Below are 26,621 nucleotides of genomic sequence, written 5' to 3'. Positions count from 1 at the left end.
CAAATATTAGGGACAAATAATTAAGGGCTGACAAGAACTACGAGATGTTTTGGGTCATGAGAACTGCTTAAAACAGAGAGTAATGAGGATTGTACAACTAAGTGACAATAATGCGAGATATGGATGAATTATCGTGGACATAACATATGCTATGTGAACTCAGGAACACTCAACTTTATAAGTCAAGCCCTCAATCTTTTTTTTTTCCTTTTTTTAATATTCATTTTACTGAGATATATTCACATACTATGTAGTCATACAAAACAAATCGTACATTCGATTGTTCACAGTACCATTACATAGTTGTGCATTCATCACCAAAATCAATCCCTGACACCTTCATTACCACACACACAAAAATAACAAGAATAATACTTAAAGTGAAAAAGAGTAATTAAAGTAAAAAAGAATACTGGGTGCCTTTGTTTGTTTGTTTGTTTCCGTCCCCCATTTTTCTACTCATCCATCCATAAACTAGACGAAGGGGAGTGTGGTCCTTATGCAAGCCCTGATTCTTGAGGCTTGTTCGGATGAAATTTATGGTTGTAAAGGGGAGGCTGAGCCCACCTATAATTAGGCCTAGGAGTCACCTCCAGAGAACCTCTTTGGTTGCTCAATTGTGGACTTTCTCTAAGCCCAATTCTGCAAATAAATTCATCACCCTTCCCCAACATGGGACCAGACCCCCCAGATGAATGAGTCTCCCTGGAGATGTGGGACACAGATTTCAGGAATGAGCCTGACCCTGGCATAGAGGGATCAAGAATGCCTTTTTAACCAAAAGGGGGAAAAGAAAGGCAACAAAATAAGGTTTCAATGGCTAAGAGAATTCAAAGAGTCAAGAAGCTGTCCTGGAGATTACTCCCATGCAAGTCTCTCCTACATATGCCAAATAACCGCAATATGATAAGCCCAAGTCAACAATAGTCCCGAAAACCTTAAAGAATACCCAGATCCCTATCTGAGACTCTATAAAGGTTTCGCGCTCACTCCACTAAGTTTATTCTTCAGAAACGTAAAATTCTTCAGAGAATTCCCTATGCCAGCTAAGTCCCCAAACCCAGAGGCAATAGCCTCTTCAAGACCATCAACCAGATGTGCCCCCTTTTCTCATAAAGTTGACACCCCTTTCCAACATGAACAAGTTAGGTGGTCACTGCCTAGACATCCCTGAAGATCGGAAAATGATTAAATTAGAGGAAGGGGTAAAACAGACAAGATGGAATTAACAAAGGATTATGAATACTGAATCTTCATATAATTTTCTCTTTTTTTAATTGCTAGGGTAGTAGAATAGTTAGGAGGAAAGAACTGAAATGGTGGAACTGTAATACATAGCATCCCTTGAAATTTGTTCTACAGCTACTTGTTAAATTGTAATTTGAAAGCTATCACCTTTTTGTATATATATTATATTTCACAACAAGGAAATAACTGAAACTATGGTACTATAACTCATAACAACTTTGGAAATTTCCTATATAACTACTTGTTAAATCATACTTTTGAAAGATATTACCTTTTTGTACATGTTATATTCAAAATAGGAAAATAATCAAAACTGTGGAACTGTAACCTGTAATAGTCTTTGAAATTTGCTAACTACTTGTTAAATTGAACTTGGAAAGTTATATTCTACAATAAAAAAATACGATTAAAAAAAAAACCCTATATATCTGTATTGTATATATTTACGTATACTTGGGTGAATTTATCAAATTAGGATGTAACAGACTAGTAAAGTTTTATTAAAGGTTAACTAAGATTTTATTTGCTATATAGGAGGGATCCAAGATGGCAGATCAGGAGAGAAGGAGCAAAATACTCCTCGGTGAAAAACACTAGATAAAAGACAAAAAGTGCTCCAGAATAGCAGTCCCAGGGTTCTACTGGCTGGACAGGGTCTGCTATATCCACAGTGACTGTGCACTTGGTGAAACCGAGAGTCTGCATTCGGAACGAGTGAGTTTTTGAGCGGCTGGGGAAATGGCGCTCGGCGGCCACAGTGGGGAGAAACCTGGGGTTGGCATTTGGAGGTGGGTTAGTCTGAAAACCCAGAGGACGGCTGCAGATCCAGCAGAGAGAGCCACGCAATCGAGCGCGGTGGGGAGTGCCTTCCACGCCCCGGGCACCCACCTCAGTATCTGGGGTGGGTGACAGCCTTTCACACACCCGCAGCTAATAGTCCCAGAGCCAGGAATGGGCTGCTGCAGCAGGCAGAGAACCGCGAAAGTGAGAAGTTACCATGCCTGTACAGCCATCTTTTCAGCGGGCTGGGAGATGCCCCTTTGCAGTGCCGCAGCTGAGAGCTCCCCTTGGGGATTCCACTCATCTGTGACGTTGCGCAGTCTTCCTCCGCAGAGGCCCACGGAGGGCACAGCTTAGAGTGGGGATCACACACCAAACTCAGGGACTTGTGGGCCTGTGGGAGAGAGTGACTGTGGGGAATCTGAGCTGAAGGGCTGGACTTGTGCAACAGCCCCAAGGTTTTCCAGTCGCAGCCCTGGAAACAGCTAGGAGTTCTGGGTCTTAAAGCCGTCTGCCCTAACTGCACAGGGCACACCCCCCACCCTCACAGCTGGCAGTCCCAACTGCAAACAGAAAATTGGTGCACTGATTGGACCTCCACAAGGTTTAGACCCCCACTCACTGCACAGACGAAGTTGGGGAGAAAACTGGCTTGAGGGTAATAGGTGGCTGGGGGCGCCATCTGCTGGTAGGTCAGGGAAAGTGTGCTCCACCAAGCTGTACCTCTGTCAAATTATAGATAATTGTTCAAATAAGCCCTCATATCCTAAAAGAACCCTATCAAGATAACCAAATGCCAAGAGGCCAAAAACAACAGAAAATTTTAAAGTATATGAAGAAACCAGAAGATATTGTGAGAATTAGATTAAGTTTAGCTTTCACACAGGGTGGGGGCAGTTAAGGAATTGGCAGAAGGTTAAAAAGACAAACTATAAGCCACAGTCAGTCCCCCTGCTTATCCGCCCACTATCCACAGTCCCCCTGCTTATCTGCCCACTATCTACTGTCCTTGCAAGGTGGAGACTCGGGGTAGAGTTTCCTTAAACAGCTTCATAAGTTGTTACCAAACTAGCTCAGACTGGCTCTGCAGCTCAAGAACAAAGGAAAGAGGGGTGGAGACTTGTTTCAAACATTCCAAGTCTGCACAGGAGACTTTTTTCAAATGTTTCCAATTTGGGCGGGATGCATGTTTCAAATTTCAGTGGGCTAGTTAGGCTTGTCGAATAGAACGTAACCTCTGAAGTATCCAGCCAATGGAGAAACAGGGGAGGGACTTGAGGTTAGGTGTAGGGAATAAATACTGCTGGGTCTATTGTTCTGTGCGCCAACCCCCACATTTTGGTTGGGCGCCCGTTCTTGCAAGACCGTGAATAAATTCGTTTCTTCACAATCGGGTAAGCATTTATTCCTTTTTAGGAATAGTGCTTGTTTCTCACAATATGGATAACCCAAACACCCAAATCAAAAAGCCAGAGGAGGCAAGATGGCGGCATAGAGAGGAGTGGAAGCTAAGCAGTCCCCCTGGAGCAACTACAAAAAACCAGAAACAACTAGTAAATAATCCAGAATAACTGCGGGGGGACAAACGAGACCATCCACTCATCATACACCAACCTGAATTGGGAGGAATGCCCGAGAACACAGCAAAAAATCTGTAAGTAAAACCTGCGGAACCAGGTCGGGAGACCCCCTCCCCCATAGCCCGAGCTGCGGAGCCGCGTGGTACCAGAGAGAAGCTCTCTCTCAGCAAGCGAATACATCTCAGCTGAGCTCCAACTGGGGTTTTAAGTAGCGAGTGTGAACTGCCCACTACAGGTACGCAGCCCCAAAAAACAGACAGAGGCTTTGGGTGACGACTGACCTGGGAGAGCCAGAGGGTCGCCTTGACTGGGTCTGAAGGGGACTATCTGTTTCTTTTTTGGCTCAGTGGAGAAAGCCCCAGTCATTTTAAGTTTCCAGGGCTGTGACTCGGGGAAGGGCGGAGACAGCACAAGCAGAGAGCGAGACCATTGAAATGCTAATGACCTCCACCTGGGGGGTCTGTCTTCTCTAGGAGGAAAGGGGTGGGGCCCTTTCCATTCAGAACCAGACCCCAGAGCCTGGGGGAACAGGGCCATACCTCCTCACACCAGTCAAGAATTATAGGCTAACAGGCGTCACCTGCTGGGCAGAAAAGCACAGTGACCCGAGGCATCAAAGGGTGGAGCAATTTTCTAAGACACACCCTCAGGGAAACCAGATACTGAATATTTCTTCCCTCTGGGACCTGAGCCTGTTCTGGTCTGGGAAAACCTGATTTGGATAACCAAGGAAACCATGCCTAGACAACAGAAAATTACAACCTACACTAAGAAAAACAAAGTTATGGCCCAGTCAAAGGAACAAACGTACACTTCAACTGAGATACAGGAATTTAAACTAATGCTAAATCAATTCAAAAAGTTTAGAGAAGATATTGCAAAAGAGATAGAGGCTGTAAAGGAAGCACTGGACATGTATACGGCAGAAATCAAAAGTTCAAAAAACCTACTGGTAGAATCCATGGAAATGAAAGGCACAACACAAGAGATGAAAGACACAATGGAAACATACAACAGCAGATCTCAAGAGGCAGAAGAAAACACTCAGGAACTGGAGAACAAAACACCTGAAAGCCTACACGCAAAGGAGCAGATGGAGAAAAGAATGAAAAAATATGAGCAACGTCTCCGGGAACTCAAAGATGAAACAAAGTACAATAATGTACGTATCATTGGTGTCCCAGAAGGAGAAGAGAGGGGAAAGGGGGCAGAAGCAATAATAGAGGAAATAATTAATGAAAATTTCCCATCTCTTAAGAAAGACATAAAATTACAGATCCAAGAAGCGCAGCGTACTCCAAACAGAAGAGATATGAATAGGCCTACGCCAAGACACTTAATAATCAGATTATCAAATGTCAAAGACAAAGAGAGAATACTGAAAGCAGCAAGAGAAAAGCAATCCATTACATACAAAGGAAGCTTAATAAGACTATGTGCGGATCTCTCAGCAGAAACCATGGAGGCAAGAAGGAAGTGGTGTGATATGTTTAAGATACTGAAAGAGAAAAACCACCAACCAAGAATCCTGTATCCAGCAAAGCTGTCCTTCAAATATGAGGGAGAGCTCAAAATATTTTCTGACAAACAGACAATGAGAGACTTTGTGAACAAGATACCTGCCCTACAGGAAATACTAAAGGGAGCACTACAGGGTGATAGAAGACAGGAGTGTGTGGTTTGGAACACAATTTTGGGAGATGGTAGCACAACAATGTAAGTACACTGAACAAAGGTAACTATGAATACGGTTGAGAGAGGAAGATGGGGAGCACGTGAGACACCACAAGAAAGGAGGAAAGATAATGACTGGGACTGTGTAACTTGGTGAAATCTAGAGTATTCAACAATTGTGATAAAATGTACAAATATGTTCTTTTACGAGGGAGAACAAGCAAATGTCAACCTTGCAAGGTGTTAAAAATGGGGAGGCATTAGGGGAGGGATGCAATCAGCATAAACTAGAGACTGTAACTAATAGAATCATTGTATTATGCTTCCTTTAATGTAACAAAGGTGATATACTAAGGTAAATGCAGAAAAGAGGGGGGGATAGGAGAGGCATGTTAGACACTTGACATTGGTGGTATTGTCTGATTCTTTATGGTGAGCAATGTCCATGATCAACTGTACAAATACTAGAAATCACTTCATGAACCAGAACAAATGTATGACAATACAATTAGAAATTAATAATAGAGGGGCATATAGGAAAGAACTATATACCTATTACAAACTATATACTACAGTTAGTAGTATTTCAACATTTTTTCATAAACAATAACAAATGTACTATATCAATACTAGGAGTCAACAATTGAGGGGGGTTGGTTAGGGATAGGGGAGGATTAGAGTTTCCTTTTCTTTTTTTCTTTTTTCATCTTTCACTTTATTTCTCGTCTGGAGTAATGAAAAGTTTCTAAAAATTGAACAAAAATTAAGTGTGATGGATGCACAGCTGTATGAGGGTACCCAGGGGCAAGTGATTGTACACTTTGGATCTTTGGATAATTGTATGGTATCTGAACAATCTCAATAAAAATGAAAAAATGAAAAAAAAAAAAAAGCCAGAGGAGACACAGAACCTGGAGCAATTAACCAAATAAGTAATCACAAACAACAAGATCATGGCTCAGGATATAAAGGACATCAAGAAGACCTTAGAAGAGCACAAAGAAGAATTTACAAGAGTAAATAAAAACAACAGATCAGCTTATGGAAATATTTGCTACATAATTACTTCTCCCTTTTTTTACCCCTTGCAGGACAATCTCGACAGCTTTTACACTTACAAATAAATCTGAAAAAAATTTCCAGATAAGCTTTTTAAAAACTAAAACAAACTATTAATCACATAGAATGGATGTAAAAGAACTGAATAAATGGTTAACTATATCACAAACATTTTGGAAAATTCACTATCACAAAAATGTTAATTTTCCTACATTTGATCCAAATTTTCAAGAAATTCCAATCAAAATTTCAGTAGTTTTTTCATGGAATTTAATATGCTGATCATAAAACTCACGAGGTAAAGGAACAGCATAGCCCAAACAATAAGTTGAGGATGTCTGCCCTACCAGAAGACTTGTTATAAAGCTACAGCAAGGAAAACAGGTGGTAATGGCACAAAGACAAAGCATGAAGACCAAAGAAGAAGGGACACAGAACCAGACCCAAGTACCATGGAAATGTGCCCAAGTATGGGGGGTGCATTACAACTAAGGTCTGAGTTCTCAGCAAATGGTTCTGGGACAACTTGCTATTGCCATGAAGGGAGGGGAGGGTCAGAGGGGAGAGAACCCCACCTCAGACAAGTATACAAGTCAATAACTCAGTTGCAGGTGTATCACACACTGAAATGTGAAAATGAAAACTTAAAAACCTTTAGAAGAAAACATTACATTATCTTAGGATAGGACAGAATTTCTTAAAGATATTTTTAAAATACAAAAACCCACGAATCATGAAGAGAAAGATAAAAACATTTGACATTAAAGTTAAAAATGTACCCCTGTAACCTTGGAGATGGGGTGGGGCATCATACACGAGGGTTTAAAAGCTTCCATGCTTGAGCTGTATGTCTGAAAGTGGTTAAAATGTGAAATTTTAGGTTGTACAGAATAAAAATTTAAAAAACCACAGAACCACACAACACAGAATGAACCCTAATTAAAACTATGGATTACAGTTAATAGTATAATTACAATAATATTGTTTCATCAACTGTAATAAAGGTACCACACTAATGTGAAATGTTAAAAATAGGGAAAACTGTGTGTGAGGGGGTGGGTATGGGAATTTTCTACTTTCTGCGTGTAAGCCTAAAACTTCTCTGATAAAGGAAAAAAAGAGGGGGTGTTGCAGAGAAGGCTTCTGCTTCTCTCCCTTCAGCAAAGTTGGCTAGTAGACACACAAGGGGGTCTCTGGTACTAGAGGTCACAGTGGCCCCCTGAAAGGGAGGTCCAGCCAGCCATCCTAAAAGGATAGGAGACAGAGCAGGTAGGTAATCCTGCAATTGCCAGCCATCCTTCTTTTCCAGAAACACATGTGGGGAGGTGTAAGCCTAGGCAAGTGTGAGCCCCCAGCTGAAACAAAAAACAAAACAAAAAAAAAAAAAAAACACATACTAGGAAGAGATACCTGATACCTGTAATATACAAAAAATTATTAATCCTATAAATGAATAAGAAAAAGTAAAACCTCTGATAGAAAAACAAGCAAGAGCTATGGGTCAGGTAATTCAGAGAAGAGACATCTATCTCACCACTGGACATATGAAAATAATGAAACAGTAGAGCACTGTTTGTAATCTGGGAAATGTAAATTAAAACAATAAAAATCCATTTGTTACCTAACAGATTAACAAATATTAAGTACGTCAATGCCAAGATCTAGCAAAGATTTTTTTAAAAAGATAGCAAGAAAACTCATGTGCTGCTGGTGGGAATGCAAATCGATAAAACCACTTTAGAGAGCATACAAGCAGCAGCAGCTGGTAAGCTGAAGATGCCCATCTCTGCAGAACCCAGCCACTCTACTCCTGGTACCATCATCCTGGAGAAGCCCACAAAGGAGGAAGAGACATGACAAAATACATTTACTGCAACATTTTTGTAGCAGTGAAACTAAAGACCTAAATAAATGGCCTTCAACAAGAAAACAGGTAAATAAATTGTGGTGTATTTAACCAATGGTATCCAACAATTAAAACCAAAGAACAAGAACAAAATGTATCAGTGTAGATAAATCTAAAGAGAAAAATCTATGTAGTAAAACTCTAAAGAGCATAATGTTAGCTTAAAATAATTAAATGACAAAACAATAAATATCATATAATACTAATAATGTGGCATTTTGAACCACATAAAACAATATAATGTACTATTTGTTGATACACACGTTATGTAGTAAAAGATTACAGTAAAACCATACTCAAGAAACAACACTTACCAATTTCAACAGAGTCAGTATATCTAGGGAAGAAGGGGAATGAGATGAGGGAGGGGTAAAATGGAAGCTTCAATTGTATCTGTACGTTTCTTTTATTTTTAAAAAGTCTAAAGCAAATATGGCAAAATGTTAATATTAGTCAAATCCATACAGTGGGTTCACAGGCATTTATCCTATTAGTCTCTGCTCATTTCTCTACCTTGAAATTCTTTATTAAAAAACATTAATTAAAAAAATTAAAACTGAAACATAACCATTAATTTTATCAACACAGGTACTCACTAAACAAAATTTTGTCTTACCTCAACTGAAGAGCGAGGAGTCACAAAGAACTGATTGAACTCATCGGGGCTAAAGTCTCCAAAAATATACTGCAAAAAATAAGAGAGTACCAATCACACAAAATATACAAATTATATACTTTCCAAAAATGCTATAAATTATAATAATCCTAAGAAATATTTGTGCCAGAATCTCCAAGATCCTTTCTGAATGAAACAAACCGAGGATCTGCAAATTGAGGTATCCAGATGTAGTATTTTCCAACTAAAAAAGTGAAAACACTACTTAACCTTTTCTACAAATTGCTGAAGAACACTCTGGGTAAAGCTTATTTGAAACAAGTCAATTTTGTTTACCAAATTCATAAAGTAGAGTCCTGCTTGCAGGAGAATTTTTTTGGTTCACAAAAATTTCCAGTTGTTCCATTTACCCTTCTGCCGACTCATGTCACTACCTCCATTTCCGTTTCTTCTGCCATACGTAAAAAGGAAAGCAGAAAATGTAGTTCAAGCGGGAAAACAGGGAAACTCAAAGGAAAATGTTAATGATCTGATAATGATCATTAAATATACATATAAGTATTTTAATTTTAAAAATGTATTTGAACATGACGCACAGATGCACATACTATTAAATAAACATAAACCAACTTGTATCCTGGATGTGACTGACGTCTTGGAAAAACAGTTGGTTAAACAGCATATGAGTTTAGCAAGTGCCTACCAATTCATATTCTCCCTGGAGCTTAAGAAATAAGTAATTGACAAGGACTGATATGTCCAGACTTCTATAACAGAGATCATCCAACAGTTATTAATCCACTCAATCAATAACGTCACAGAACCTACTGAGCACCATGCACTCCGACTGCCCTGGGGATAAAAATGAGGAGCAGAGCTGTGGTTCCTCTGCTCGAAAGGAGCTTACGTTGTAGTAACTTACAGGGAAATTTACCAGCATGTGAGTAAAAAATAACCAGTAACCAAACCTTATATACGTGGGTAACACCAGTTTTTTCTGCAGATGCGAATAAATGGCAACTAATTCCCACACCCTGCTGGTAAGAATGCACAGGAGAAAACATTTCTGGATGGTTTTTGGCAATCTCGATCAAAACAGCAAAACGGTAAATAAACAACAAAAACGAAAACACCTTCATGTAGAATTTACATATATTTGCAGAAGTACACAAAGAACCGTGCATTGACAGACGGCATTAGTAAAAATAAGCAGAGTCCCAAAATGGTCTGAAATACACCCATGTGAGCTGAGACCTTCTTGTTATCACTGGAGAAAGGCTTATATTAATTTCACTCTGGCACAATACAAAGTAATAGAATGAAAAGGCATCTTTAGTTAAAAAGAAAGCAGAAGAAAGGCAGGGGTGGGGTAGGGTGGGGGTGACACTGCTGGCTGGTATTCCATTAGAATCTCACTGCAGAGAGAACTGTGTAAGTCTAGAATAAACCACAAAAACTTACTCAGGACAAAATGAAAAGACACTGTATTTTCTTCTACTCTGTTTGTCTTTTCAGTATCTGTTCCTTTATGCCTGACTTATTTCATTCAGCATGATGTCTTCAGGGTTCATCCATGTAGTAGCATGTATCAGAACCTCATTCTTTTTCAGCGCTGAAAAGTATTCCTCTTTGCGTGTGTATACACACCACATTTTGTTTATCCATTCATCTGCTGATGGACATTTGACTGTTGTGAATAATGCTGCTATGAACAATGGTGCACAAATATCTATCTGAGTCCCTGCTTTCAGTTCTTTTGGGTACAAGTGGGTCATTTGGTAGTTCCATGTTTAACTTTTTTGAGGAACAATTAAACTGTTTTCCACAGTAGTTGAATCATTTTACGTTCCCACCAACTATGTACTAAGTTTAGTCCAATCAAGTTAAATTACTGTTAAAACAACAATACAAAAAAATGTCAACCCACTCTTTGGAGGAATCAAGAGTCTTCAAAAATAATATTTACAATGCCCTGGATACAATCCAAAAACCACTCAAAATTCCAAGAACCAGTCTCAAGAGAAAGGTCAATCAACCAAGATAAATACCAAGATGACCCAGTTACTGGAATTAGCTTATAAGAAATTTAAAGCAGCTATTATAACTCTGTTCAATGAAGGAAAATGAAAATATGCTTGCAATGAATGAAAGTCAGGAAATTGCAATTGAGAAATAGAAAATATAAAAAAGAACCAAATGTACAATAGCAACTAAAAGAATAAAATATCTAGGAATAAATTTAATCAAGGATGTAAAAGAACTCATACAGAAAATTACAAATCTGTACTGGAAGAAATTAAAGCAGACCTAAGTAAATGGAAAGATATTCCATGCTTATGGGCTGGAAGACTTAATATAGGTAAGATGTCAATACTAACCAAAAGAATATACATATTTAATAGAATACCAATCAAAATTCCAGCAGCCTTCTTCACAGAAATGGAAAAGCTTATCATCACATTCATAGGGAAGCCAAACCATCTCGAAAAAGAACAAAGTTGGAATACTCACATGTCCTGATCTTAAAACTTACTATAAAGCCATGGTAATCAAAACAATGTGGTACTGGCACTAGGACAGACATATAGACCAATGGAATAGAATTGGGAGCACAGAAATAAAACCACCTATCTATGGCCATTTGATTTGTGACAAGTGTGCCAAGGTCACTCAATGGGAAAAAGAGTCTCTTCAACAAATGGTGCTGGAAAAAAACGGATATCCACATACAAAAGAAAGAAAGTAGATCCTTACCTCATACCATAAACAAAAATTAACTTAAAATGGATCAGTGACCTAAATATTAGCTAAACTAATAAAACTCTTAGAAGAAAACAAAGGGAAATATCTTCAGGACCTTGTGTGAGGCAACAGATTCTTTACACCAAAAGCACAAGCAACAACAACAACAAAAAATAAAGTGGACTTTGTCAACACTTAAAACTTTTGTGCATCAAAAGACATTACTGAGAAAGTGAAAAGACAACCTATAGAATGGGAGAAAATACCTGGAAACCATATATCTGATAAGAGATTAATATTCAGACTATATAAAGAACTTCTATAACTCAACTCAAAAACCAGCCCAATTAAAAAATAGAGGACTTGAACAGACTTCTCCAAAGAAGACATAAATATGGCCAATAAGTACATGAAAAGACACTCAACATCATTAGACATTTAGGGAAATGCAAATCAAATCCTCAATAAGTTAACACCTCACACCCACTAGAATGACTATTTGAAAAAACAAAAAATAGCAAGTGCTGGTGAGGACACACAGAAATATGAAACTTAACACATTGTTGGTGGGAACGTAAAATGATGCAACCACTGTGGACAACAGTTTAGTCGTTCCTCAAAAAGTTAAACATGTAACTACCAAATGACCCACTTCTAGGTATGTACCCAAAAGAACTGAAAGCAGGGACTCAGCTGGATATTTGCGCACCAATGTTCATAGCAGCGTTAACACAACAGCCAATGTCCATCAGCAGATAAATGGATAAACAAAATGTGGTGTACACACACACACACACACACAGAGGAATATTTTTCAGCCCTGAAAAGAACTGAAAGTTCTGATACATGCTACTACATGGATGAACCCTGAAGACACAAAGCTGAGTGAAATAAGTCAGACTCAAAGGAACGTATACTGTACAATTCCACTTATATGAAATAGCTAGAATAAGCAAATACATGAAGACAAAGTAGACTAAAGGTTGGTGGGGGAGATGGGGTGTTAATGCATAATAAGTGCAAGGTTTCTGTTTGGGGTGATGGGAAAGTTCTGGTTAACAGATGGTGGTGAAGGTAGCACAACACTGTGAATGTGATAAATCCTACTGAATCATATTCTTGGGAGTGGTCGAAATGGAAGTTCATGTTGTATACATTCCCACAATTAAGAAAAAAGAGAGAGAGATTAATGAGACAATAACGGCTAAAAGCAATACATGATCCTGGACTGAACTAATAATAATGGAGAAAATGCCCCAAAGGACATTATTGAGACACATGAAAAAATTGAAATATAGACTGTAAGCTTTGTATCAATGTTAAAATTCTTGAATTTGAATAACCATACCTAAGATGGTTACATGAGTGAATATCCTTGTTCTTAGGGAATGTGGGTGGCAGTATTAAGTTATCAAGGACTATGATGCATATAACATTCTTTCCAATATTTAAAAATAGGTAAACAGAGAGATAGATGAATGGACGATGGATGGATGAACAGACAGAATGATACTGCAAATGTCACAAAATGGTAAAAGTTGGTGGATCTGGGTATCTGGGTGGTGGATATGTTGGAGTTCTCTGTACGGGTTTTGTATTATTTTTTTAAGTGTCCTGTTAGGTTTGAAAATATTTCAAAATAAAAAGTTAAAAAAAGAACCAAATGGAAATTCTAAAACCGAATAATACAATATCTGAATTAAAACAAAACCAAAAACAAAAAAAAACTTTCCAGATAGGCTTAAAAGCTGAATGATGTTGAGAGAAGACAAAGTCAATCAGAAGAAAAGTTTGGGGAAAAAAAAAATGAACAAAACCTTTGGGACCTGCAGGACAATAATAAAAGGTCTAACATACATGTAACTACAAAGAAAAGAGAATGGGGCAGGAAAAAAAAAAGTATGACTATATGACAATTAAAAATTCCCCAAATTATCTGAACAATGTAAATTTACAGATTCAAGAAACTCAGATTTCCCCAAATATGTGAACAATGTAAATTTACAGATTCAAGAAATCCAGTGAAATCCAAGAAGAGCAGCCAATATACATATGTGTATGTCTATGTGTATGTGTGTATATATATATATATATAAAATGAAAAAGCACATGGCTACAAACATCAAAGTAAAACTGCTGAAAACCAAAGGTAAAAAGAAAATCCTGAAAGCAGCCATAAAACAAAACAAAACAAAACAAAACAAAAAATAGTACATTACATAAAGGGGAATAACAGTGGAGGTGAATGCTGACTTCCCATCAGAAAATTATGGAGGCCAAAAGACATCCTCAAAGTGTGAAAAGAAACAAAACTGTTAACCGAGAATTCACAAAAGAACAATGGGAGAATTTGCTGGCAGCAGATCTACACGGCAAGTAATACTTCAAGGAAGGTGTTCAGGCTAAAGGACAATGCAACAGGCTGGAAACTTTGATCTTAAGAAGGACTGAAGCGCACAGGAAATGGTAAATATCTGGGTAAATGTTAGACTATCTCTCCTTCCTTCAATATTTTTAAAGTATGCAGGGCTATTTAAAGCAATTATTATACTGTCTAATGTAAGGTATACAGAAGGGTTGGGAAGGGGAGTATAAATGGACCCATACCATTTCAAGCTTTCTTTCTTTTACATTAAGTGGCACAATCTTAACTCTAAACAGCCTATGAAAACTTAAGAATGTATAAAATGTATACTGTAATAACCTACAGCAACCACTGTAAAAATATAATGTGGAGTATATCTAAAAATCTAAAGATAAGTTAAAGTGGAATCCTAAAAAATATTAAAATAATCCAAAGCTGAAGCAAGACCTGAGTCTTTAAACCAGTCTCACACCAGGTGCCAAAAGGAATGTTGTATGCATACTTGCCTAACTGTAACTAAACTCCTGAACTCTAATATGTAGTGAAGAATTAACTTTTCCCAAAGAAAGGTCTGGCTTTTGCCCTTGGCTACTGGAGGTGGTCTCTAGTCCCTTGGTATGTCGCGTCTGACAGGACTTTGTTTGCTTGGGGGCTTTGGCCACCAGTCTTACTAGTCTAAATGTGAGTTATGATGGCAGCTTTGGGCTACATAGTATCAGCTTTGCCCCCAGAAGGGACCAGAGACTAAAGGCATCAGCCTGACCTCTGGGAGGGGCTGGAGACTAAAGATCAGCCACAAGGCAGCATGTGATCAAGCCCCACTAAAAACTCTGAACACCAAAAGCTCAGATGAGCTTCCCTGGTTGGCAATACTTCACACGTATTATATTGTCACACAATGACACTAGTAGAGTAACACATCTATGACTCCCTGGGGAGAGGACAATAGAAAGCTCCATAATTGGTGCCCTCCCTGGACTCTACTCCATGCACTGATTCTAATCTGCGTCCTTTCCCTGTAATAAACCGTAACTGTGAGTATAATGGCTTTCAGTGAGTTCTGTGGGTCCTTCTAGCAAATTATCAAACCTGAGGGTGGTTTTAGAAACCCCACCAAACTTGCAGTTGGTGCCAGAAATGAGGGTGGTCTTGTGTAGACTATGTTCCTTCCACCTGTACAGTTGGTCTAAACTTCCGCATCCATGAACAGACAATCCTCTAAACCTTTGCTGGGGTGGAGGAAAAGACGATCTCTTTTGCAACATTAAATGCCATAAAGCAACGGAGCAATGTTTAAAACGTTCTGGAAATGTTGCTGTATTAGGTTATATTCTTGGGGTAGAGTAGGAACATATTGGAAGTAAAGTAGTTATTTTAGGTTAGCTGCCTTTTTTTTACTCCCTTGTTATGTTATGGTTTGTCTGACATGTTTTTTTGCTGTATGTTTATTTTTTGATATAGTTAATTTAAAAAAGAGAGAGCTAATTAAAAAAAAAAAATGAAAAAAATATGCAGAGCCCCCTTGAGGTGGTGGAGAATTCAAGGGTGTTGGGCTTCCCCACCTAAAAAAAAAAAAAAAAAAGTTCTGGAAAAAAGTATTTTGTTCCTAGAAGTTTGTCCCCAAAGAATTCTATTCTATAGTTAGATTATTATTCAAGTGCAAAGAAAAATAATATTCTTTGATAGCATATACTTTTTTTTTTTGGGGGGGGGGGTGCCTGCTTAAGAATTCCAGAAAATGAATTCAAGTAAAAGGATACAAGAGTAGTGAACAATGAAGTAAAATACAAGAAACCACTGATATTGTAACTGTGACTTTTAATGCAAATCTTCAAAAGCAATTACTACTCTACAATCATGTTCTTGTGAATGAGAAAAAGGACTCTACTTCAATTCCAAATTTGGAGAAGCTATTGTGCCGCTTTGTATATATTATGTCCCCCAGAAAAAGCCATATTCTTTACTACATTCTTGTAGGGGCAGGCATAGTAGTATTGATTAAGTTGGAACCTCTGGATTAGGCTGTGTCCATGGAGATGTGACCCACCCAACTTCAGGTGTAGATAATTTCCATGGAGGCGTGGCCCTTCCCATTCAGTGTTGGCCTTGATTAGTTCACCAGAGCTCTATAAAAGCTCAGACAGAAGGAGCTCACAGCTAGCTGTAGCTGAGACAAGACATTTTGAAGACGGCCACTGGAAGCTGATGCAGACATTTTGGAGAACGCCATTTTGAAACGCAACCTGGGAGCAAGCAGACACCAGCCACGTGCCTTCCCAGCTAACAGAGGTTTTCCGGACGCTACTGGCCATCCTCCAGTGAAGGGACCCGACTGTCGATGCATTACCTTGGACATTTTATGGCCTTAAGACTGTAACTGTGTAACCAAATAACCCCCCTTTTATAAAAGCCAATCCGTTTCTGGTGTTTTGCATTCTGGCAGCAGGAGCAAACTAGAACAGATATATAAAGATTAAAAATGAGAACTGGGATGTTCCACAATCTTGTTAGATATTTTCTTTAGGCAGGTTTTCTTCCTGAGGGGGAAATGAAAAGAAATCAAAATGAAATGTTCATTTAAATAACACTTTCAAGCACCCTTCCTTGAGTTCATACACTGTACGAGCCTAAGTCTTTAAAACAGAGAGAGCTAGTTAATCCAGTGAGAGAAGTAAAGCTCCACAAGATTTTAATAAAATCCTGGCAGTAAAGAGGGAGAAGGAGAAGGAAACCTGATTTCAAGCTACTAGTTGACACAACTCTTTCCACTAGAATTCAGACGCCAAATCACTTCACCACTAGCCATCTGGAAACGAGCTCATGCTCAATGGTTGGAATGCTTAGAAAGGTTCCAGTGAAATATTCTGTCCTATTATTTCAGTTTTACTAATTTTACTTTACGATGAATGCCCTATCAGAGGATTATTCTTTATTTTAAAAGTATTATTTGAAGAAGTTTGAGGCAGATTCTAAGTGTACGTTTATTACAACATGTCAATACTTTCTCCACAGATATGCATCTTCAATCTGATTACAAAATTCATAAGGGAACAATAAGCAAGAACTTTCTGTACAGACAGGAAGACAGCTCCAAGAAATAATGTTAAATAACAGGAGTGGGAGTGAGATTTCTTAGTGTGTACCTTTTCAGAGTGTTTATTTTTGAACCATGCAAACACCTTATCTACTCAAAAAATTAACCATAAAAACATCAATGTAAACAACCGAAATCATTTTACAACTCTTCAAATAAACCCATCTTGAATAGAAGTTATAATTTTCCATGTGTTAGTTTCAAGATCTCACAGATGAGGACTTGATGAAAACATTTAATCCAATTAAGATACCATAAGTAACTGCTAACAATCAACTATGCAACACTAAAATATCATTTAACACTTGACAAATGGCTAGCCAGAACTCTTTTGAATACCTACTTAAATCCTTTAACACTGGCACATGTGCATCAATAAACAACTCCATCGAAATACACATGAAATCATGTCCCCTTGCCACAATTATACCTATTTTCAATCTTACAAGGCACGAGTTTGGGAAAGTGAGCAGTCACAGTTCACCAATATTAAAGTCTTTAATTTTGTGACATCTATAACACAGAGATGTTTGATAAATGTCTGTCATAAGGTTAAAGTAAAATAGTGTACCTCGGAGGCCCTCTGTAAGCCACAATGCATTTCAGAAATGCTTACACTGTTAATAACTTTATGCTTCAAGAGCAGCTGCCAATCAGGACCATCTGGTATACTAATAACTATATCAAATACTACAGGGCAAATGCTGGAAATTTCCCTAGATTTAAGCACTTCCCCACCAGAGTGAAATGAATAATGGGTTCAAAAGGAAAAACAAGGAAACAACATCAAGTCCTCCTTTGCCCCCTGCTGTGATGACAAGAAACACCCACTGCTGTGAGAACATGGTACAGAAATGCCACAGCCACGAGGAAAGGGGAACATGCTACCAGGGCTTTGGGCATCTGCAGTCCCCTTTCAGGGGAAGCAGGACTGTAAGATGCAGCAGCTATTCCCAACTTTCACTGGGAACAAAAGCCGAGCTTCCCCTCATTTCCTACTTTCCCCCAATCCCGGGCTTTAAAAACTCCCAAATGCTCACAAACTTGGTTATTTTTTGATCCTATCTAAGGGCAAGCCCCCAACACAAGTAGGATAGAAACAAAAGACCCCTTACTGAAGCCCAGCCCCTTCTCTTGGCTGTTCTTCGCTTTACAGTGGGGGCAGCCTGGAGAGCCACCACAGGCATCAGAGGGTCTAGGTCTACAAACTCTGTAGAAGGAGTCAGGCAACACTGGAAAGACCAATGTTCAGGCTTAGGGAAAAGCAAAGAAACCGACCTCTGAAATGAAGATAAATTCTTCAATCTCAGCCCAAAGGGGAGAAGAGGAAATGAAGTTTACCATTCACTTGCATGATTCTACGGTTCCTCCCAACTGAGCTAATGAAGCCACAGGAAACGCCGCTTTCATCAGGAGAAGCAGAAACCGAGGCCTGCGCTATAGCATGGCACTAGAGGGCACTGGAACTTCAGACTTTCACACGCTTCCACTCTCCAGAAATGAAAATAAGCATGAAGGTTGCCGCCAAATTAATGCTTTCTGCCTCCAAAAGGACTAATGGAACAGGAGTGGATCATTCCCTTGGTTAAAGAATTAAAACAAGAAGCAGTGATCAATAAATACTGTGCTGTATTTGCATCAGACTTGACAATTTCAAAGGCAGTTGGATAACTATCAGCCCAGCTCTCGGCACAGTCTCCCAGTTACAGATGCAAAACGAAGCTTCAAAGCGTCACAGTTAAGTGACATAACCAAAGTCACAATTAATAAAGAAGAAACAGAGACATACAAAGTCTTCTTCTCCCTCATTTACTGGTCCAAATAAGGTGAGTTTGAGAGATACGAGGTAACATTAAGGAGAAATAAACTGTTTGGAGTGAGAGCAGCCTTAATTTCTTTATGGATAAAACGAGCATATGCTGGTCTGGACTATGGATCCAAGACCAACCTCCTGGACCTAACAAGGATTAAGAAACATGGGTTTTAAAACAGACTAAGAATAAATCCGCTACAACATGGAAGATCCTGGAAAACATTAAAGTCAGACACAAAAAGGCTACATATTGTATGAGTCCAGTCATATGAAATGTTCAGAACAGACAGACCTAGGAAAAGAGAAAATAGATTTGTGGTTGCCAGGGGATGTGGGAAGAGGAGAAGGGGAGTGACTGCTATCAGTACAGAGTAAAACTGATCCTAAACTTGATCCAAAACTGTCCTAAAATTGATCGTGTTGACATGTGCACAACTCTGTGAATATATTCAAAAACAGAGGACTATAAACTTTAAATGGGTACACTGTATAGTATGTAAAGTATATCTCAAATAAAGAAAAAAAAACTATCATCAGGTCAGAACCTGCATCAAACAAAAAATTTTAATTTCTTTATTGCACATTATTGGTCATGGCCCAGTACCTGGTGAGCTTTCAACTTTGGAACGTGGTTTGTGTGGTGTTTTAGGGGATATCTGGAAATGTCACTGTTCAATTAGTCAAAGCACAGCAAGAATTCCATTGATCTAACAATATTTATCGCGCACCAACTATCCACAATGAACTTCCCTGGATTCTCAGAAGAAAACTTTGAATGAGACAGACACCACAATGTTCAGGACGTCATGACGTTCACAGTTTTGTTACAGCGCAAGTTAACTGCAAGTGGCAATGAGGTTACGAATGGCTAGAGCAGACATGGAGAGACAGAAAAAGTCTTGTTCCTCAACTGATTTGGGCTGTAGCATAATTTTGCTTTTCTTGGGGGCAGAAGGGAAAGGGAACAAATGGAACAAACTGTGATAAAGCCACCTCCACCCCCATGGTTGCATCTCTCTTTCTTAAGATTCCAATGTTCAAATATTGCAATTTAGTGTCTAGTTTCCTGTGTTGTGTTTGCGTATTTGTCTATTGAATCCTACCAAAAAGTAATCCTCTCCCCTTTAAAAGTATGGTTTTACCTCATGGCTCACACTCCCTCTGTCCAGTGTATGGAGGGATGAGTAGAAAAATGGGGACAAAAACTAAATGAAAAATAGGGTGGGGTGGGGAGGACGGAATGTTTTGAGTGTTCTTTTTTACTTTTATTTATTTATTATTGATTTATTTTTGGAATAAGAAAAATGTTCAAAAGTTGATTCTGGTGATGAATGCACAACTATGATGGTACTGTGAAGAGCTGATTGTACACTGTGGATGATTGTAGGGTATGTGAATATATCTCAATAAAACTGTATTAAATTAAAAAGTATGGTTTTAATTGGTTGGCTGCATATTCTTTAAGTGCTTACATGGAGATTCTGAGCTGTAATTTTTCCCACAGCCTGAGCCTGCAAGTTAGACAACATGATTCACTTAACAGAAACCCACTTTTACCAACTTTCCAATTCTATGGCTACATTACTGTTACATTACACAATGGCAGTTAAATTTTAATCTGATTGTTCTAAACTAGTACTAAACAGCAAGATAATAGTTAGAATGCTCATTATTCAATACCTTGCAATATGGAATTTTTATCACATGAAACAGAACAGATAAACTAGGAATTGAATACAGTCAGCCCTAATAGATTCCACCTATTTTCATTCACAATTACCACGTGGTCTCCCCAAGCCAAAGAAATCTAAACTCCGAAAATCTTAAATTTAGAAAGAAAAACGGGACAATATAAACCATGGATGTAATCGGAAAGTATCAGTGCAGGCAAATCCTTTAAAAATCCATTTTTAAACTCCAAATAAAGTGGCAAGAACATAAAGTTTCCTGTGTCCAGCATAAAGAAGAGGGCACAAGCCTATTCTTCCTTGCCTCTCACCCTCACTCCTGTGTTTAAACTATCGTTTTGGACCTATTTCACTAAAAACACAACTGTCTGAAGTTAGATCTACTTTTCTGTCATAGAAAGGGATTCACATTCCTCTGGGCAAAAAGTCCTTTCAAGTTGACACACAATAAAATTAGAACGACTGACAATACCAAGAGCTAGTGAAGACATAGAACAAGTGGAATTCTCATACACTGTGAAAGTCGAATGGAAAATGGTACAACCTCTTTGGAAAACCATGGCAATTACAGCAGTTTCTTATATAACTCACCATATGACCCAGTAATTCCACTCCTAGGCAGTTTACCCAAGAGAAATGAAAACATTTGTCTACAGAGATCTAAAGAGATCTGTACATGAGCGTAGATAGCAGCTTTATTCCTAACAGTCCAACTCCGGAAATGACACAAATGCCCATCAAGAGATGAAAAGATAAACATACCGTGGCAAATCCATACAATGGAATACTACTCAGCACTAAAAATTTAGGAACACACTTACAAACAACATGGAAGAATCTCAAAAACATTATGCCAAGTGAAAAAAGTCAGACAGAAGAGTACCCACCACATAACTGTGTAAATGAAATTCTAGAAAGGCAAACTTAATTTACAGTGACAAAGAGCAGACTACGAGTTGCCTGGGCAAGGGCTGTGTGTGCACTTTTCAAGCAATGGAAATATTCTATATCTTGACTGGGTTGGTAGTTACCTGCTGTACATATTTGCCAAAAAGCAAATGTACCCTTAAAATGGGTACATTTGGTGTAGAAAGTTACTCATCAATAAAGTTGATTTTTTTTAAATTGATGCACCATCCATAAAAGGTGGATGAGGAAACTTTCAGTGTTATAAAAACAGCTCTGGAAGACTGAGGACCATAGCATTAACACTTCATTTGCATAGATGGAATTCTTTAAGTACTTTGTATTTGTAAACATCTAAACACTGGGGTTTCTAAAAAGATGGCAGGTTCCTTGGTCCCAACACTCTTATTAGGGGTACACAAGGACCCCTAAAAACAAAGTGCATTGCACTTTTATTTGGTGTCTGCTGTCACTGTAGCTGTGCCGCACCCTTCTTCAAGCCCCTGCCCTGCCGTCTTTGCTCAATCACCACTTCTTGATTACACTGGCCTGGCTCAGCCTTTCCGTCTGCTCTGATCCCTGACCATCTACTCACACTCCACACCACACAAGACAATCACCACCCAAAAACACTGAATCAAAACTATAGTTTCACTAAACAGAGTACTATATGGGCAGAAACTTTTAAGTGTATCTGTTCTACAGGCTTTTTCACTTAATGGAATATGCTGGAACAAAACCAACAAAAGCACACCTACTAAAGGTCACCTGCCAGGCAGGAAAGCGTGTCACTAAAGCAAAATTTCATTTTAAAATGACATCAAGAAAAAATAAATCAGACTACCAACATTACTTTCTTCTAATTTGCTGGCCATTACCAACGGTCTCTTCAAATAGCATGGAAAATTGAGACTTGCCTAAATGAGGAGTATTTGTTAGCTGGTATATATATTTCCCCTTCTGATTTTAAGAAGGAAATACAGAGTTTTCCCCTTAATCTGTTGCTTTGTTAATAAAAACCATTGTTACTTAAAAGGTTTGGTCAAAGAAGTTAATACTGTAAAATTACTATATACAAAAAAAAAAAGAATGCAAAAAGGGGTAATGATACCTAAGAATTCTGCCCAGGGTACACTAGGAAAGCAGTCCACTGTTTTCTCTCTTAATTTGACTTCCACCAAGTGATCAAGTATCGTCCAAAAAATGCAATTATGATATAATTTACCAGCCTAAATTATAACAGATTGCACCCCGATCTTTAAGTAATTAAGTTCGCTGTTATGATTAATATCTATTATTAGAAAAATGCAACAAGATTTCAGCAAGCCCCTCTTCTGGTAAGCATGTGTCCCTCAGGACTTGGGCACCCTGGAAGAGAGATGTTTCCACCCCATCAGCTCACGTCATCTGTTTCCCCTTCAAAAGCAGAAAACCACCGGCAGGTGGTACTCGCCCCTAATAGGTGAGCAGCACCAGCTGGGCAGGACAAAGGGCTAAGACAGGGGTTCCCAGCCCCGACTACACATAGAACCAGAAGAGCTTTTTAAATACTCAGATGCTCAAGCCATGCATCATCCAGCCATTTTTAAATGCTTCCTGCCTGACTCTACTGTGCAGTCAGGATTCAGAATCACCCTGTACAGTGTTCTCATACCCAAGAAAAAGCCCTATCACTAGAGCCAACAGAGGGAATGGGAGAAACTAAGCAGAAAACAGGAGGCAGGGTGAGCAGAGCTGCATTTCCACACAGGTATACACCCCAATCAAAAATCAGAAATGATAAAACGATGTGATTATTCATTTTGTAAGACAATCTGCTGCTTTGTGAACATCCAGAGCCAAAGTTTTTAGACTGGGAAATCTTTTAGAGCTTTTAAGGGTTTACTGATCATTAACAACTTATAAAGTCAAAAAAACAAACCTAAATATCAATCAGAAAAAAAACTGTGATGCAACTAAACCAGAAATGATCTGACAGAAAAACTGAACTTTTCAGAAATGTCTTTTACACAAAAGAAAACTGCTTTTTATAGCTGAACTCTTTTCCCATTTGCTCTTTTAACTCACTGAAATCTTTGACTTCCAATGCTCTGATTTCTCAAAATACTTTTCCAATCCAACCCAAATTCATTTTCATTTCTCAAGCTAATCAATCTCTCTACAGCATCTGATTTACAAGAACACACAGGAACATGCTCTCCCTTCATAATACTCTTTTCTTCTGTGATTTCCATGGACTCTACAAGACCTGACTCTGTCTTTTAACCATCCCTCCCTCATTTTGGGGCTTGTACCTACATATTTCCCCTCAGCAACTCATCTGCTCTTACTGCTCCAACTGCGTTAAAGAATTCCAAATTCACATCTTAAACTTTGCTCAATTATACTCCAGTTCATTTTTCAGGCTGCCAATTACATGGCACTCCCACTTTTATGTTCTACCTTAACCTTAAATCCCAAAGGTCCATTATCTTCTCGAAACAAGCCCCTGCACTTTTGCCAATGGCACACTTTATTGTTCTTCCAATCTCCTGGGTGAGAAACTTTGAAGGTATCTTGAATTACATGCTTTCCGTCCCAAACACCCTAAAATGATTACAAACCTCAAATTTCTGGGACAATCTCAACAAAACATCAAAATGTCCAGAAAATTATTTCTCGGCAAGAATGACAGCAAGTGAATGAATTGAAACCATCATTATAATTAATTCATACCAAAATCATATACATTCGAGATCCAGAAAAAAGGATCTCAACGAATCAAAGGCAGGAGTAGCATTTTAATACATGCGAAAAATCTGTTTCACTAATTTGCATGAGAAATTAGCAAATTTTAAGAACAATCAACCCTGAGTAGGCTGGGCTCCACAAAGAAATATTACTGAAAAACAGGATGGGATAAATGACAAAATGACAGTCTAGATACCTAATTTTAAGCAACAAGAACTTTTTGCTGTATTTTATATTTTTGCAAGCGGATGCATTCATTTCAGCAAAGGCTATTAAATGTGTAACAAAATTATTTAATTTTTATACTTTTGTTAGACTTCATATAATTAAGTTCACAAAAGGGGAGGGGTGGGAACCTTTGGCAAACTATGGTTTCTAACATTTATTTCAGAAAATAGGGTCACAAGGCCTGTACTCTACCAAGAGGTCAGGAATCCAGTCCACTGTTCCTTCAAAAAGTTTGCTACAGTGGAAAAATCCAACCATAGCTGCCCAGCAATAGCAGAACAGATCAACTGGGCTATGTTCACATACTGGGCAACATATGTTTGGGAATATGTTGCCCAGTATGGGAATGGGAATGATTAAACCGCAACCACACACACAGCAGTGCAGATGCATCGTGCAAACCTAATGCTGAGGGAAAGAAGTCAGATCCAAGAGTACACACCATATGACTCCATCCATATAAAGTTTAACAACAAGCAAAATAACTCATGACATTAGAATTTGGGAAAGTGGTGTTACCTTGGGGAGAGGGGTAGTGATTAAAGGGGACACGAGGGGGCTTCTGGATACTGGTCACAGATGTGTTCATTTTATGAGAAAACTCACTGAGCTGTAAATTTAGGACATGTGCATCTTTCTGAACATATATTTTACCTTAAGAATATTACTAAAAAAAAATGTCTTCATCTCCTATTCAATCCTACTGTTACGATCTGTCCCAGTTGTCCCACCCACATCAGGATATCTGCGACAAGCAAGATTGGACTTAAAACTGAGTAAAATGCTTGGCTCGTAAGAGCCCTCAAATGCTGATGGAAGGGCTAACAGTCCTAAAACAGACTGTCACCAAACCAAATAGATATTTTATTAAGCATCAATGGTGCACACAATAACACATACATATTTTAAAAAAAAAGTTTAAGCAATGATTACTGGCTTCAAAGAACTTGGAGGCAGGAAGAGGAGAACAGATATCTAACACATACTGAGCGTCTATTATGGACTAGAATGAACTAAAGGCATTTAATATACTATATCTCATTTAATATACTACATCTTGTTTAATCTTCTAAAAGGCAGTGATTCCTAACCTTTTATGGGTGGTCACAAACCTTCCTGAGAATGTGATATAAGCAAATTTAGGCCCACTCCCCAAAGAATGCACATAAACACAATTTTTCTGCACGTGATTTCAAGGACTTCACAGATCTTCCAGTGCTCTCCAAGTCCAATACTCCCCTGTTCTCCAGACCAGCAGCATAGGTGTCACCTGGGAGCTTAAGCAGATTCTCAAGCCCCATCCCAGACATACCGAAAAGACACATTAAAAAGACACCAGGTTGATTCTTAATATACTTTAAGCCCGGAAAGCACCACTATGCTGTATTCCATGTACTAGCAGGGTCCCACTCTAAGGTAAGCCGAGTCTCCTGTACACTGCCATCAGAGTAACTTGTCTCTATGGTTCTGAAATCCTATTTTAGGGTGGATGACCATTTATCATCAAACTGGAGGCACATTTCAGAGTGAAAGGATCACTCTTACTAATTACACTGGGACAAAAGATAAAAAGCAGGACGTAACAGTCACTCCTCACTGTAAGGCACACAGAGGGACACTCACTCTTCACATGGTGTAATGGGCCACATCAACCTCCCCTGCTCCCGCCTACCCATCCCCCTTCTCTCCACTGCATGCCTTACACTCTCCGTTCTCTAAATTTACTCATGATTTCCCCATCTTTAAGCCTTCACACCAGCAGCTCCCTCTACCTGAGAAGCCCTATCCCCACTGCCCTGATGAACTCAACGTAGGTATCACCTCCTCAGGGCAGTGTTCCTAAACGTTATTTCTATGAAAATGTTGCTCATATCTCACAATAATTTTTGTTTACCTATGTATTTCTGCAACTAAATTGTGAACTCCTTATGTCCTTCCTTTCTGCATCCCCACACTAAAACATAATACTTAGCATCTAATAAACATCTGTTTGAATGATTTAGATGAATAAAACAACTTGAGGTTCAGAGAAACCAACCTTGCCCAAGGTCCCACAAACAGAAAATGGGATGGCAAGGATTGGAATGTGGGGCTGACCGCAAAATGCAGATATATGAACAGTTAAGCAGCAATAATATTTAAGATTATAAGATAAATAAGATGCCATCAGACATCACAGGATGACCCACCAC

At 38.7% G+C, this 26,621-nt stretch overlaps 1 protein-coding gene across 1 annotated transcript in view; it reads right to left on the bottom strand.

The window, feature by feature from the left end:
• USP10 (ubiquitin specific peptidase 10) overlaps positions 1-26,621 on the bottom strand; it is a 96,783-nt gene that overhangs the window by 54,971 nt on the left and 15,191 nt on the right. Inside the window, exon 2 of the mRNA XM_037815827.1 lies at positions 8,864-8,932. Coding sequence (XP_037671755.1) covers positions 8,864-8,932 — 69 coding nt within the window. The remainder of the gene's footprint in view (positions 1-8,863; positions 8,933-26,621) is intronic.

Source organism: Choloepus didactylus, chromosome 22 (genome assembly GCF_015220235.1).
Source record: "Choloepus didactylus isolate mChoDid1 chromosome 22, mChoDid1.pri, whole genome shotgun sequence".
NCBI lineage: Eukaryota > Metazoa > Chordata > Mammalia > Pilosa > Megalonychidae > Choloepus > Choloepus didactylus.
The sequence above is the reverse complement of the archived record's forward strand: the minus strand, read 5'-3'. Positions and strand labels throughout refer to the sequence as shown.